This window comes from Sarcophilus harrisii, chromosome 4 (genome assembly GCF_902635505.1).
Source record: "Sarcophilus harrisii chromosome 4, mSarHar1.11, whole genome shotgun sequence".
NCBI classification, from domain to species: Eukaryota; Metazoa; Chordata; class Mammalia; order Dasyuromorphia; family Dasyuridae; genus Sarcophilus; species Sarcophilus harrisii.
This window is the reverse complement of record NC_045429.1, coordinates 74,215,036-74,230,890: the sequence shown is the minus strand read 5'-3', so window position 1 is coordinate 74,230,890 and position 15,855 is coordinate 74,215,036. Positions and strand designations below refer to the sequence as shown.

At 33.2% G+C, this 15,855-nt stretch overlaps 1 protein-coding gene across 11 annotated transcripts in view; it reads right to left on the bottom strand.

The window, feature by feature from the left end:
- The window catches only part of SWT1 (SWT1 RNA endoribonuclease homolog), a 133,668-nt gene that overhangs the window by 70,017 nt on the left and 47,796 nt on the right, over positions 1-15,855 (bottom strand). For 8 of the 11 annotated variants that reach the window (XR_004229305.1, XR_004229306.1, XM_031937034.1 and 5 more), the window contains exons 13-16: positions 14,853-14,991; positions 10,213-10,358; positions 6,049-6,257; positions 1,805-1,936 (exon numbers count right to left, since the gene is read on the bottom strand). Coding sequence is in view for 6 of the 11 variants with exons in the window: in XM_031937034.1 (XP_031792894.1) it covers positions 1,805-1,936; positions 6,049-6,257; positions 10,213-10,358; positions 14,853-14,991 (626 nt within the window). In the remaining 5 variants the exon portion in view is untranslated. The remainder of the gene's footprint in view (positions 1-1,804; positions 1,937-6,048; positions 6,258-10,212; positions 10,359-14,852; positions 14,992-15,855) is intronic. The other 3 variants (XR_004229307.1, XR_004229308.1, XR_004229309.1) reach the window with 1 other exon arrangement.

Here is a 15,855-nt window from a genome sequence, read left to right as displayed (position 1 = left end):
AAGGCTAATTTATAAGTCAATGCATTATTTGGAATTATGCTCAAAAAATTATCAAACTGTGCATACCCTTTGATCCAGCAGTGTTACTACTGGGCTTATATCCCAAAGAGATTATAAAGAAGGGAAAGGGACCTGTATGTGCACGAATGTTTGTGGCAGCCCTCTTTGTAGTGGCTAGAAACTGGAAACTGAATGGATGTCCATCAGTTGGAGAATGGCTGAATAAATTGTGGGTATATGAATATTATGGAATATTAATTATGGAATATTATTGTTCTGTAAGAAATGACCAACAAGATGATTTCAGAAAGGCCTGGAGAGACTTACACGAACTGATGCTGAGTGAAATGAGCAGGACCAGGAGATCATTATATACTTCAACAACAATATTATATGATGACCAGTTCTGATGGACCTGGCCATCCTCAGCAAGATCAACCAAAGCATTTCCAACAGAATAGTAATGAACTGAACCAGCTACGCCCAGAGAAAGAACTCAGGGTGATGACTAAAAACCATTACATTGAACTCCCAATCCCTATATTTATGCCCACCTGCATTTTTTATTTCCTTCACAAGCTAATTGTACAATATTTCAGAGTCTGATTCTTTTTGTACAGCAAAATAACGGTTTGGTCATGTATACTTATTGTGTATCTAATTTATATTTTAATATATTTAACATCTACTGGTCATCCTGCCATCTGGGGGAGGGGGTGCGGGTGGGGGGTAAGAGGTGAAAAATTGGAACAAGAGGTTTGACAATTGTTAATGCTGTAAAGTTACCCATGCATATAACCTGTAAATAAAAGACTATTAAATTAAAATAAAATAAAAATTTAAAAAAAAAAAAAAAAAAAAAAAAAAAAGAAATGACCAACAGGATGAGTTCAGAAAGGCCTGGAGAGACTTATATGAACTGATGCTGAGTGATATGAGCAGGACCAGGAGATCACTGTATACTTCAGCAACAATACTACATAATGATCAATTCTAATGGACCTGGCCATCTTCAGCAATGAGATGAACCAAATCAGTTCTAATGAAGCAGTAATGAACTGAACCAGCTATACCCAGCGAAAGAACTCTGGGAGATGACTAAGAACCATTACATAGAATTCCCAATCCCTATATTTTTGCCCACCTGCATTTTTTGATTTCCTTCACAGGCTAATTGTACAATATTTCAGAGTGCGATTCTTTTTGTACAGCAAAGTAAGTTTGGACATGTATACTTATTTTGTATTTAATTTATACTTTAACATATTTAACATGTATTGGTCATCCTGCCATCTGGGGAAGGGGGTGCGGGGAAGGAGGGGGAAAATTGGAACAAAAGGTTGGCAATTATCAATGCTGTAAAATTACCCATGCATATAACTTGTAAATAAAAAGCTATTAAAAATTAAAAAAAAAAAATAAGTCAATGCATTTAATTATTTCATTCTGCCCTATTTAACTTGAATATCATTATGTTTACAGAGATATTTCACACCTACCTCATTCTACCTTGTTAATAGCTATTTTGTACATACCTTCTACCATACCCCACTTCCCTCATTCCAGATTCCTTAAGGCCAGAACAGTGCTTATTTTATTTTGGTATATAATCAGCCAGTTCATAGATGTTCTATGTCACAATCAAAATGAATCTCTACTAGTTCATTATTTTTCAATGAGTTATTCTACATTAATGACACCTCAAAATTTAAAAAAAAAAAATTACATAAATATCAATTCCAAAATGAAATGAAAATTATACAAATGACAGCTCAATATTAAAAGGAATTTATCAATTCATTACCTCTGAATTCCAGCAAGAACATCTTTCACAGCTGCCATCAATTTCTGAAGATACACAAAGGCCTCTTCAAATGATGCAATCTTTGGTGTGCTCGACGTATTGTTGGAATCCAAACTTTGGAAAACATCCGTGCTATAAAACAAAATGAAAGATCCAAGTTACATCTGTATGTACATTTATTAAAATTTCATTGTATGTTTGCTGCATATATAAAAAACATATTAAGGTTTATTCTTCTCACACAGTATCTAAAATGGAAATAAGAGACAGCACAATAAAACTTTGGCTTGATAGGCATGCAGGAGGGTAGATGAATTGTCATCCAATCCAAAAAAAAATACTATACAAATTCTGTTTAATTTTCACAGAGAACCTAAAGCAGATTCAGCAAGAATGAACTTCAGAGATCCCAAAGGCCCCATCTACTCTACATCAAATACAATAGGAACCCTTCCAGCACCACATACAATAAAAGATCATGTAGTCTTTGCCTTCACATAGAGCAAAAGTTCTTAACTTTGTTGTACCTTGGACTCTTTGGCATTCTGGTAAAGCATAGGGGCCTCTAATCAGAAAAATGATTTTAAAAATATAAAATATGTAGTATTATAAAGAAAACTGATTATATTGGCAATTGTCAAAAATCCCTGCAATAAAAGAAACCTACCACTTCACCAGGAAGTCCATTCTACTTTTGGAAAGCTCTATTATTTGCAAGTTCTTCCTAAGACAAAGCCTAAAGTTGCCTCTGTGCAACTTCCAACTCTTTACAGCAGGTTATGCCCTCCTAGGGCCAGAGAAATAGAACTTCACTTCCACATGACATCAGAGCCCAAATTTCTTCAATCTATCTCTCTATGTCATGGACTTTGGTGCCCTACCATTTTGACTATCCTATTCTAAACTCTATGAAGTTTGTTAATGTCCTTAAACTGAGCTGCCCAGAACCAAACAAAAGAGGTTAAGTCTAAACTTGAAAAAGTACAAAAGGACTCTCACTCTCCATGTCATGATAAAATGCCAAGACTGGCAGCCACATCACATATCCGAGTCATGTTGAACTTGAAGTTCAATAAAATCTTCAGACTTTTTTCATACAAATTGCCATCTACCAATTCCAATTCCAATCCTATACTTGCCAAGTTGCTTTTTTGGACACAAAAGGGAGAATTTACACCTACCTTTATTGATCTTTATAAAATTCAGATCAATAGATGTTCTATTCTGTCAAGATCTTGTGGAGGGGGGGGGGGGGTTAACGCTCAACTCTATCATCTACTATATTAATTATTGCTTAATAGGTCAACAACAAGGCAAGAGAAAAACTAATGATTATGCTTATCCTAAAATTAACAGGTATCTAACTAGGATAACAAACTATATGTAAGACTTAAAAGACCTTAAAATACCAGACAATAAACATCCTCTTTGCTAAGTATTAAAAAAGCAAATTGCCACCTGGTACATATTATAGAGGACTAAACTAAAAGCTCCTCAGAAAAGGAAGATGCATCAGGAAGCAACAGCCCTAGATAGAAACTGCTTCAATATTTATCATATAACTAATCAATAACTAAGAAAGGTTAAACTACTAAAAACCGACATTTGGGTAAAACATAGTAATTGATCAACTGATTTTTACAATTGGGACTTAGTCCCAATTCTCCTAAATTCTTATCTCACATTGTCAACTGCCTAATGGGTCTCTTCAGCCAAGAAGAGCAAATTTACTTATTTCAGACTTGACATATTGAAAACTAAATAATCATCTTTCCTCACTAAATCTCTCCTGATTTGTTCTATGTTCTATGGTTGGTGCCATAATCCTGCTAGTTACTTAAATTTAAAATTTCAGGATAATTTCTCATTTTTCCCTCTCTCTTATTCACCATCCATTTCCAAGTAATGCAGATTCCATCTTACAGTATCACTTGCATCTTTCCAATTATATGGCTACCATTCTACCATAGGATCTCATCATCTCTTGCTTAGTTAATCTATTACAATAGTTTTCTAATTATCTTCCTACCCCTTGCAGCTCCAATTTTCCATGCACCTTTCATATAGTTGCCAAAATCATCTTCCAAAACTAACAGGTCTGACCACTTTACTATTTCATCAAATATATGGAGATAGATAAATATGTATGTGTGACATAACTGTACTAGCTCATTATTACAAAGAGAAAATACAAATCCTGACACTAGCCTAATGTGTCATGGGAGCCACCTGACAGCGGCTGCTAGAGATCCAATCCAGATCTGCAGAATGGATCTCCTTGTCTGAGAGGGTGATACAAGGAGACTGAGAGGCAGGTGCTGTTCTCTGACCTCTCCAGTGAGAAGCCATTGTGTTGTTTGACCTCTCTCCTTTTCCCTCTACCTCCAATTTATTTCATTCCCAGTCTGCAACACCTGTGTCAGCAAAGGCTTTTAATTTGCTTTTCTAACCATATTTGACAATTTCACACACTCTATATTCCGGGGAAACCAAACTGCAATTCAACAATTCATGCCATCTTCCTTCTCCACGCATTTGAATAAACAAAGTTGTCTCTTTGTTACTTCTGGGAGCAAAAATCCATTTTTTTCTTTGCCATGATTTTTACCCTTACCCTGTCTGTTGAAATTCTACCCATTTTTCAAGGGTAGATGCACCCAAATACAAGTTTCCTCCATTAAGCCTTCCCTGAACGTCCCAGATTGGAAGTGGCTTCTTTCTCCTCTGGTTTCAAACCATTTAATGCTGTTCTTAACTTATTCTACTATGAACTTGTGTGTGTGTGTGTGTGTGTGTGTGTGAGAGAGAGGGGGGGGGAAGGAGGAGGGAGGAAGACAGGGAAGGAAGGAGAGAGAGAAAGGAAAGGAGGGAGGGGGAGAGAGGGGGGAGAAGGGAGAGAGGAGAGAGAAAGGGAGAGAGAAAAAGAGAGGGGGAGAAAAGGGGAAGAGAGGAAAATAATTATTCACATGAGGCTCAGTCACCCAGGATTTATTAAGTTTTTGCTAAACCCTGAAAATACAAAGAAAGGCAAAAGTCAACACCTGCTCTCATGGAGATCAGAGTCTAATGGGAAAGACAACATGCAAACAACTATGGATGAACAAGATGGACAGAAGAGAAACTGGAGATAACCAACAGAAAGAAGGCACTAGGAAACAGTACAGTCTTCTTACCTAAGGTAGGACTTGATCTGAAACTTGAAGGAAGTCAGGAAAGCTAGGAGGCAGGGATGAGGAGGAAGAGTATTATAGACATAGGAAACAGATAAGAGAATGTCCAAAGCAGCCCAGGCCAGTGTTACTGGGTCTCAGGATATGTGTGCAGGGAATCAAATATAAGACTCAAGCAGAATCATAAAGGTAACAAACAGAACCAACAGAATTAACTTGAAAGGGTGGGGGAGAGTTCATATAAATAAATGTGGAAATAAGTCTTGAAGAACTGTACATGTAGTAAGGGAATGGGGAGAAGGGAGGGAAAATATTTGGAACAAGTTTTGCAAGGGTTAATATTAAAAACTATCTTTGTTCGTATTTTGAAAATAAAAAGCTTTAATAAGAAAAAGAAAGGGAGCGGGTGATATACTAGACTAACATTTTAGAAGATTAATTGGACACTGGATACATTTGACAGGGGAAGACGGCCTGGAGGGGGTACAGGGCATCAACCATCACACCACTGGGGTAGTCTTAACATGAGTTTATGAGGGCCTGCCCCAGATGGCCACCATGCCATAAGAAGAGGAGTATATGAAAGAGATATTGCAAAGATAGAAACAGGACTTGACAATTAAGTGAGCATGGTGCATAAAGAAAAACTGAAGACTGCACCCAGGTTGTGAGCTGGAGTCAGTGGGAAGATGGTACTCTCTAATAATGAAAAAGTCAGGAAGATGGGAGAGTTTGGGGGGGAAACAATGAGCTTCATTTTAAATAGGGTGAGCTTAAAATGATCTGGGAGACATTAAGTTCAATATGTCTAACAGGGAGATGGAGTTGTGAGACAAGGTCAAAAGAAAAGTTAGGAATGGAAAAATAAATCTAAGAATCATCACCATAAAGAATGAAAATTCTTGGAGAAGACTAGCCAGACTTTAAAAATTATCCTTTACTCTCAAACTCTAGCATTACCCATCATAGAAATTTAACATCTGATGAGAAAAGAGAAAAAGAAAGAGAAGACTGAGCAGAGAGAAAGCCCAGAGCCATAAAAACAACTACAAATTATCTCTGCTAATATGGTACCTGTTCGTATATATCGTGGTCCAAACATTCTCTAGGACAGACCAGATTTCTTGATGTCTGTTGGGTTGGGGAAGCTCAGTTCTCAACTCTGTTATATTCTCCTGATTACTGGGTTGGAGCAATGCATTCTCCTCCTGGTTTTTACATGCAGCATTCTTTGAAAAAGACTCAATTGACTCTGTAGAATTTGGCTTATGTTTAGAATTGACCTGGGGAAAGAAGAATTGCATAAGATGCAGCTAATTTTGACACTAGCAAGTGTCCAAAATGGAAAGCCAATTTCTTGTGTCCATTTGTGTTACAGTTTCCTGTGAGGTGCTATGTTTTTTACTGTACACAGAATATTCATAGGCAAGTGCCAATATTAGAGTGAATGTAGCCCTTTTCCAACTATAACCTATTTAATCACAAATGATTACTGATTTGTTTAATGAAGTAACAATACTGACAAGCAATTTTTAAAGTTAATATACTGATTTCACTATTAACTTGGGGAAAAAGAAACAGGTTTTTCTTGCTTCCAGTTTATAAACTTATAGGACCACAAAACAGCAAAGACTAGTAATTATACTTCTCATAATCTCAGGACAAAAGCTAAATCCAAGAGTTGAACTGGCAGGATTAAATCTGGTGACCAAAAAAAAAAAAAAAGAAAAAAGAAAAAACGAAAAAACAAATTTTAAATCCTGTCAAGATATAAACAAAAAATGTTTACTACTATTCAGTGCTATCAGACTAAGGAAACAAAGAATAAGGAAATAAATGAATAGGACAAAACAGAGGAAGAAAAGAAAATAACACTCATATCTCTAAGAAAATATCCCCTTTCTGCCTCCATACATCACTTAGACCTTTCTATTTCTCCCTAACAAAAAAACTAAGTTTCCCATTTTTGTATATTTTTAAAGTAAACAATGAATCAAAAACTCAAACTACTATTTGTAGAACTTATTTTCAAAGTACACAAACATAGCATTTGAGGGAGGAAATCATTCCCAATTTATAAATAGGAAGTGAAACAATTTTATCTCAAGGATGATTTCATTTTCTTACCTTGATACTATGCCTCTGACTGCCTGGCAGAAGTACTAGCACATATTGGTAATTCCTGTTACTGAAAGATACTGAGGCTGTTGGATCTCTTGAACTCATGAGTTCGAAGCTGCAGTAGGCTTAGTACATACACAGCATCAATAAGATGAGTCCTAAGAGCCAACTAACTGCCTAAGAGGGAAAACTTTTTCTGCTGATCTGCCCTGCTCAGAAATGAAAAACCTAGTTTTTAAAAAAACAATAGTCACAGGGCCAATAGAGTATAAATAGAATATAGAATTATAACCTATCTGCCTCTTTCCCAGCCCTACACCTAAACCAGAAACTTAGATTAAATGATAACCAGTTATATTTTGACTTTTTTCTTCAGAAACAATGAATGCATATGTACATTTATTAAGTGCTTATTACACACAAAGCTGTAATAAGGGCTGAGGATACAATATACTCAAGAAAAGGAAAACTGACAACCACAAAGTAGGGCAATGGCAGAACCATAGAAGTCACTGGCTCCATTCATTCATCCAAACTGTTTCAAGATGATTCTGTGATCTTGATGGGATAGAGACTCTCCTTTCTACTATTACAGATTACAAACTCTCCACGCTGTTTCATGTGGTAATGGTATCTTGATCAGGTCTTTCTAAAAATCTTCTACCCAACTCACCAGAACATTTCCTGATTCTTTCAGTATCTCAAAGATACAATAACAGTACAAGCCAAAGTTCCATTTTTTGTGTGCAATCCTATATGAATGATTTTTTGAGGAAAACAAGTCCTTAATGACATCCTTTATATTATCTTTCATATGTTTATCAATACTCTCAATATGCTACAAGCTTATATGCACTTATGTGTTTCCAGTGTCTTTAAATTACATGTAATTTTGATTCTTTCAAAATCATGTCACATGATGTTACATGTCACATGATGTCTAACCATACACTGTCATGTAGAAAATACTAATGTTAAAATAGTCTTCAGGAACAAGCAGTTTGGGATCACTGAAAGCACTGTATAATGTCCCAAATTCCACTCAGTTTAATATTATTCTATTAGTTAATTCTAAGACATACATTATTTAATCACATCTTCAGCAATGAATAAAGAATTATATATGTGTAAATATATTATGTCAACATATCTATACATAATACGTATTTTGTATCTATTTGTATGTCTAAATATATAATGCATATAGATATACATGCATCTGTATACATATATGTATAAATATATTTCTATATATGCATATATAGAAATTCACTGAATTTGTCTATTATTTTTTTCTCACACATATAAAAATTATTTTTAAAGATTTTATAGAGATAAGAATGTCAAGATATAAGTTAGTAACAGATGCTTAAGTCTCTTTTTTTCTAGTAAAATAAATGTCAGTGATTTTTCTCTTGGAGTGGGGAAAAGATATTTCCTCTTCAAGAAATTCTGAAAATATCTCTGTGACTTTAAAACATAACACTCCCAGCACTGATTTTCTCTCTAAGTATTTGGTCAATTCCAGTTATTCTTTCTGACTTCCTCTTTATATATAACACTGATACTTCCTTGAAGCTACAGAGTTCAAATATGGCTAAAATCAGATGAGCAGATCATCATTAGAAACCCGTAAGAAACTTTTCAATATTATCTGTTCTCCTTCCAATTTCATATGCAAGTGATCTTGAGATCTTATGGTTCGACTAGATCCATGGCCAAGTTGTCTGTAGACTTTTCAGTTTACATTCTCAGATACTAAACTCATTTTATTCAGTTATTGTAACCAAACTTCATAAACATCTCTCTCTCTTGACTTCTGAATTCAATGAACTATTTATCTGTTTGAAAAGATTTTAATAGACTGTACTGTCATATCATTTCTTCTCTCATTTTCTTTCAAATGAAGAAACTCTACACGATTGCATTAAGAAGAGACTGAACCTTTGTCCTACATCTTTGGAGATGAATGTCAGTCAAATCTAACATTCAAACAAAATTATTTATATTAGAGGAATATTAAAAGTGCCAAAAACAAAAAAGTAAGTGTTGGACAGCATCCAGATGCCAAAATGTGTTTCTAAAAATGAAAATAAAATGTTAATAACTAGCTCCAATTCACAGACGCAGAAATTATTTCAGCTAATCAAATTCTATTTTATGAAACAGATAGAATCCCTGTTCTTATCTTTCCTAATAATGATATGAATGAGAATGAAGTATTCTAAAAACAATATATAAACCAAAGTCAAACAATAATTTCTAATCTTGGTTCTGCTCTTCATTACAAAAGGCTACAAAAAAGTTTTATTTTCCAAAAATTTATTTCACACCAGCAATATTTTGTTAGAGACCAATTAAAAATTAAAAACCAAAGCAAAACAAAACACCATTTTCTAAATCATTACAGAATATACTTTATCTCCTCCAGGAATTTAAAAATGATATGTTGGTTAATAATCTCCTTAACCAACTATGATTGTTTATCATCATCACTTCCTTCTTTAGCTCAGAAAGTAATAACTGAATGAATGAATGAATGATTAGAAAACTTAACTGGCCATGAAAAATCAAGCAAAAAACTAGTCAAGGATAATGAAAGAAAAAAATCATACAGAAGAAAGGCTACATCAATTTGCATTTGCTATGTCTCACTTGTGATACATTGAACTACTAGCATGTACACATTTTAAAAGCATCAAATTTTTTAGTTTTTTAGATTTGGAATCAGAAAGGCAAGAATTTAAATTCTACCTAGAGAATTAAACTGATAGTGAGTTTCTTACATAGGAGAAACAACAAAATGATAAATAATCAGAGGGGTCTTCTCCCCAAAAATGAATTGAAGTGTGTATTCTTAAGAAATATAAAACCCTTCTTTCCTGAAAGGATAAAATATATAATACAACTAAAACCCAGAGTAGCTTGCCCATTCAGTTTTTAATTCAACTAATACTTCATGAGTACCTTCTAATACTTCATGAGTACCTTTAAGGCTAAAGAACAAGTTAGAATAACAATAAATATTTCATTTATTATTTACCAACTAAAAGTACTTTGCTAAACATTAAGAATTTAATGACACTTGCTTTAGAAAGCATTCCAAAACCATCTTACCTCTGAGAGTGTTTGAAGCAATTGATTCACCTGAGCAAAGGCCTGTGGCAGAACCCCATCATAGTTTGACCTTGTACTAAAAGCATGTATCAAATGTTTGGAATCCTGAAGGAGGAATTTAGTTGTTGTGAAGTCCACTGTCTTTGCTGATGTCAAGAAAATTTAAAAACAAAAAGTTCATACACATTATAAATCTATGATACAAAGAAACTCAGGAAACTAATATTAATTGTTTAAAAAAAAAAAACAGATCTGTGTTCACTAAATGTGTACTTGATTCCAAAAATGAGCAAAGAATACCAAAGTTAATCACTTTGGAACTATGTTTTAATAAAGTATACTTTTATATAATTGGGTAATTCTTAAGATAAAGACCCTATTATATGCAAGCCATACATTCTCTCTCTTTCCACTTTTTCTCAGGCAAACTCCAGGGGAAGATTCTCTTTTCTTAAAAGTGTCTTCACAAAGGCTCTATCCTGGGTCCCTTCTCACCTCCCAAGGATTCAATTATGAACATTTAAAATTAAGAAGATAGATACTAAAGATAAGTTCTCTTTTGAAAAAATAAGTTTTTTTACAATCCCTTTAGGCTTTTGCTATTTTTTTTAACATCACAATCATTTCTAGATGTTTTTACTTTTCTCTTCACTCCAGTCTTTTTCCATCATCACTACCTCCCATTCTAAAAAATGAACTCTTTTTTTAACAAAATAGCTAAGTAAAAAATAACTGAAAGAACAATCACATATGAGACTGAACATTCTACCCTTGATTTCTCTAAGAATGTTGTTAGTTTTTCAGTAAGCAAGTTTAGAGTTCAATTTTTTTTAGTGATCTTTTTATTGTTGTTGAAATTATTGTTCTAAGCTTTGATTTCTATTTCCTTTGTACGACTGTAGATGATAAAATCATTGTTTCATGCTTGACTTTGTAAAATCCTTTAAAAGTTTCATACTTACATTTTAGCTGTTAATTAATAATGTATCCTAAAAATAACTTTAATTCAAGTTGTGTAAAGTACCATATTGTCTAGAGATGCCTGTTATCCAAATTATATTTACGATAAAAATGAAACATAAATCAAATAACCTGTATATGTTAAGAGTAATAAAAGAGAAAAGGGGCACAGGAAGAAAATCTCAGGGAGTCTTGACATACATGAGATAGGATTAAAATAAAATTCAAGGGAAAAATCATAAATTTAACTATTATAATCTCAAGTGTGAATGGATTAAATTCCCCAACAAAATGAAAGAAGTAAAATAAATACTTTGCTACAAGCAATAAATACATTTTAAAAAGAAGCCACTGAGTCAAAATAGAGACCCAAAATTCATTAAACATAAAATGATTCCAAAAATATCAAGAACTGTATTATTATTTCAGACAAAGCAGTAATGAAAATTCACAATGTCAAGAAGGATAAATTCTTTAAAGAAATGCTAAATGAATGTCAAAAAGACCAAAAAAGATACAGAATTGTTGGAAGAAAAAGTTCCTGTTCTTGAGGAAGGGCTAGATAAATCTAGCAGGGGAAAAAACAAAACAAAACCACATAACTGAACAGAATGCTGGAAATTGAAATTAGAACTTATGACATCTTAGTAAGAACATATTATTCAGCCTCATACAGTAAGTTCCTTTGCAAAAAATGAATGTTAATGAACAAAGAAAAGTATCAACAGATGTAAAAACCTGAAATAAATACAACCTTTACAGACCATAAATTAAGAAAACAATTAATTCAGAAAAGAGAAAGGATAGAAATTAAAACAACATCCTGAACAATGAATGGGTTAAATAAGAATCAATAAAACCATAAATATATTAAAAAACCAAGATAACATACTAAAATTTTAGCAAATTAGCAATGAAAACAGCAAAATAACAATGAAACTAACTGAGGCAATTAAAACTCTTTACTAAAGTAGTTGGTATGCAAAAGAAAGCCATAAAAATCATCGTCACACTTCTGGTACAGTACTATCAAAAACAAAAAGGAAATGGTAGAAAGAAAATTCCATTCAAAATTAGCTACAACATGCATAAAGCACAATATCAACCCAAATTTTGCAATTTGATGCTATAAACACCCATAAAACATATGGGTGTTAAGCTAAGACATTCAGATTAAGACATACTCAGATAAATCATTAGCTATCTCCCCAAATTCAACATTCCACATCCTTGCCTGGAGAAATCTGTACAAAGCAACAACCCCAATGCCTAGAATATACAATTTTAAAACCTTTACCTCTCAGAGGTAAACTTTTTTTCAAGGTGTTACTTATTCTGTGAAACTCTACATCTCACCATCTTTTTAATCTTTTCCTCTTAAGTACAATTATCCCTTCCACATCCCAAGTTTCCCTATTGTGGCTTTAATATATCATGGCTGGCATAAGAAATTAAATGGGACTTTGGGGAGAGTTCTGTGAAAGCTGCAGAAGAAAAAGAAGGCTAGCAGATGACAACAAAAAAGTCTGGAGATTCAGAAATGCACAAAATATATGCAGAGTATTACATAATATCAACCCAAATTTTGCAATTTGATGCTATAAATACCCAATAAAAATAAAAGAAAACATATTCAAACATCTTCTCTTGTATGCAGGGAGGGCCAAATGTTTTGATGTGGATTTTCCAGATCACTGAGGCATCATACTCCCAAACCCCCAAGATATGGAAGGGATGACTGTATTCTCTATTTATACCTATTTGACCAGGTACATTTAAGTTTTTCACTCCCATCCTGAATGGAACATAAGCCCCTTCAAGAAAGATAATGTTTTATTTTCATTTTGGAGCCCCACAGCCTAACATATTGTCTTCTATATAGTAGGTGTTTAATAAATATTTGTTGATTCAATCTAGACAGGGTAAATTTGCATTTCCAAATCTTGGTCTATACAATAAATTATTAGCTATTGTGCAAAATTAAACATTTGTGTTAGGTGCTAGGAGGGGAGATGAGGAGTATATTCGTAGTATAAAAGGGGGGAATCAAACATATATAGATTTACTACAATTCAAAAATTATAAAAGAAAAGAAATTCTATACCTCTTTTTGGAACAATGAAGATTTCATGGATAAAGTAGTATTTAAACTGGCTTTTGAAAATTAAGATTTTAAAAAGCTGAGATGGAGGAGGGTAGACATATTAAGTGAAAAGAAAAGAGAATCCAGGCAGAAGGAATAGCATGAGTAAAAGCACAAAAGTAAAGTAGTGTAATATGTACAGAGATGGACACAGACAATCTAGTTTGGATATAGCATTGATTAGATGGGTGGGGGAAGATAAGAATAGATATTGTATAAGGTCCTGGTTACTAGGCTGAGAAACATAATTTTTATTCAAAAAGAAATAGACAACCATTAAAGGACTTTGAACAGAAGAGTGGTGTGATCATATCAGCTAGAATTAAAGGATTAATCTGGCAGAATTATGAAGAATGAAATGGAGCTCAAAAACTGGAGATGGGAGGTAGAACACTAAGATAGTCTAGATGAATGGTAATCAGGGCCCATATTAAGATTGTTGATAGTGAAAATAGAAAGGAGAGAGATGTAAACAGATATTGGAACAGTAGTGTACTTGACAAGATTTAATAAGTAAAAAGATGTAGAAAGTAAAAGTGAAGCAAATAAAACAACACAAAATCTAAAATATGGATGATGCTCGATAAACAGTAGTGACAAAAAAAAAGTAAGTTACAAAGAGAAGATCTTGATGAAAAGATTGTACCTTCAGTTTTAGATATTAGAACTTTAAAGTGTCAATGGGATCTCTCACAGGCACAGAAGATACTTAAGAGAAAGATCAAATCCAACCATTATGGAGAGCAATTTGGAACTGTGCCCAATGAGCTATAAAAGTGTGCTTAACCTTTGACCCAGCCACCTCATTACTGCATTTGTATTCCAAAGAGATCATAAAAAAGGGAAAAGAACGCACATATGCAAAAATGTTTGTAGCAGCCCTTTTTGTGGTGGCAAAGAATTGGAAACTGAATGCATGCCCATCAGTTAGGGAATGGCAGAATAAGTTACAATATGTGAATGTAATGAAATATTGTTATTTTCTAAGAAATAATGAGCAGGATAATTTCAGAAAAGCCTAGAAAAACTTAAATGAACTGATGCTGAGTGAAGTAAGTAGAACCAAGTGAACACTGTATACAGTAAACAGGAAGATTTATGTGCTGATCAACTCTGATAGATTTTGGCTCTTCTCAATAAAGCAGTGATACAAGGCAATTCCAATAGACTTGGGATAGAAAATGCCATTCATATCAGAGAGGGAACTATGAAGAATAAATTTCATCTGTTTTTTCTCCTCATGTTTGATTTTTTTTCCTTTTTCACTCAATTTTTCTTATACAACATAACGAATATTGAAATATGTTTAAAAGGAAAAATTAAAAAAAAGAAAGGTCAGGGGTAGATGTGCCAAATATATACTAAATAAACAACCATGTCTATCAAAGTGACATAAAATCATGAAAGCAAGAAAAAAAGAGGACTAGTGATAAGATAATATACTAACTCTTCAAAACCTTTGAAAAGAAATTCAATTTGAATCAAACATTTTAAGAAAACAAGAGTATAGCATTAAAAAAAATCAAAGATTCCTTACCTTTACAAAGACTTTCATATAGGCTCTCAATTGTCATAAGCAAGTCCTTCTCCATAACTAAACCAAAAACAGCTAACCAGTGTTTTTTAAAACACTGTAATAAATCTGCAAGTGTCCAAGGAGGCTTGAAATACACCATCTGTAGTTAAAAAAATAAAATCAACATATATTCAAAGTATGTTTAATATTCACTCCAAGTGCCATCTCTTAAAGGAGGTCTTTTCTGGTTCCCACCCTTATTCTATTCCCTTGTCCCTCCGTCTATTTTTTGTATCTAGCAATTTAGGCATTTGTCATTTCAGCCATTAAAACATACGTTCCTTAATTAAGGATAGGGATAATCTTTGTTTTTTCTTTGCATCACCAATATCTAGCATAGTGCTGTGCATATAAAGTGCTTAGTAATTGCTTACTGAATAATTATTAAAACGTCAAAATTTTAAAAGCTTGTCATTATGAACAGTCTCTCCAATATCATTTTAGTTATCAGTAATCTACATCTCATCTACTTAACTTAGTAAAAACAACTTTGAAAATTTCAAAATCATTGAAAAAAACTAGTCTTTATATAGACCAAAGTTGTTGAATACCTGTTTCCTATAACAGATGCTTTCCTTTAATAATTTATGTTTACAAATCATCAGTAAATAAAAGCTTTCCCTATGTCTACTGTCTGACAACTGACTTATTGAAATCCATTTTTAGAAACCTTTTCTCTCATACTAGGTTTGACACTTAATCTATCATATGACAAACTAACCGCCACAATTGTGAAAATTAGCAAAATAGTGAATTTTTCAAATATCAGTCATGCAACCTTACAATAATAGTAAAGCATTAAATATTTCTCATTATTACAAGGAATAAGAATGGCAGAAAAGGGTAAAGGGTACTAAGAACTATAGTTTTTAGATCATAAACATTAACAGAACTTTGTACTCTAACTGCAAAATCTATATCCAATGACCAAGGAATTATTCTTTAGAAGAATTAATACTGAAAC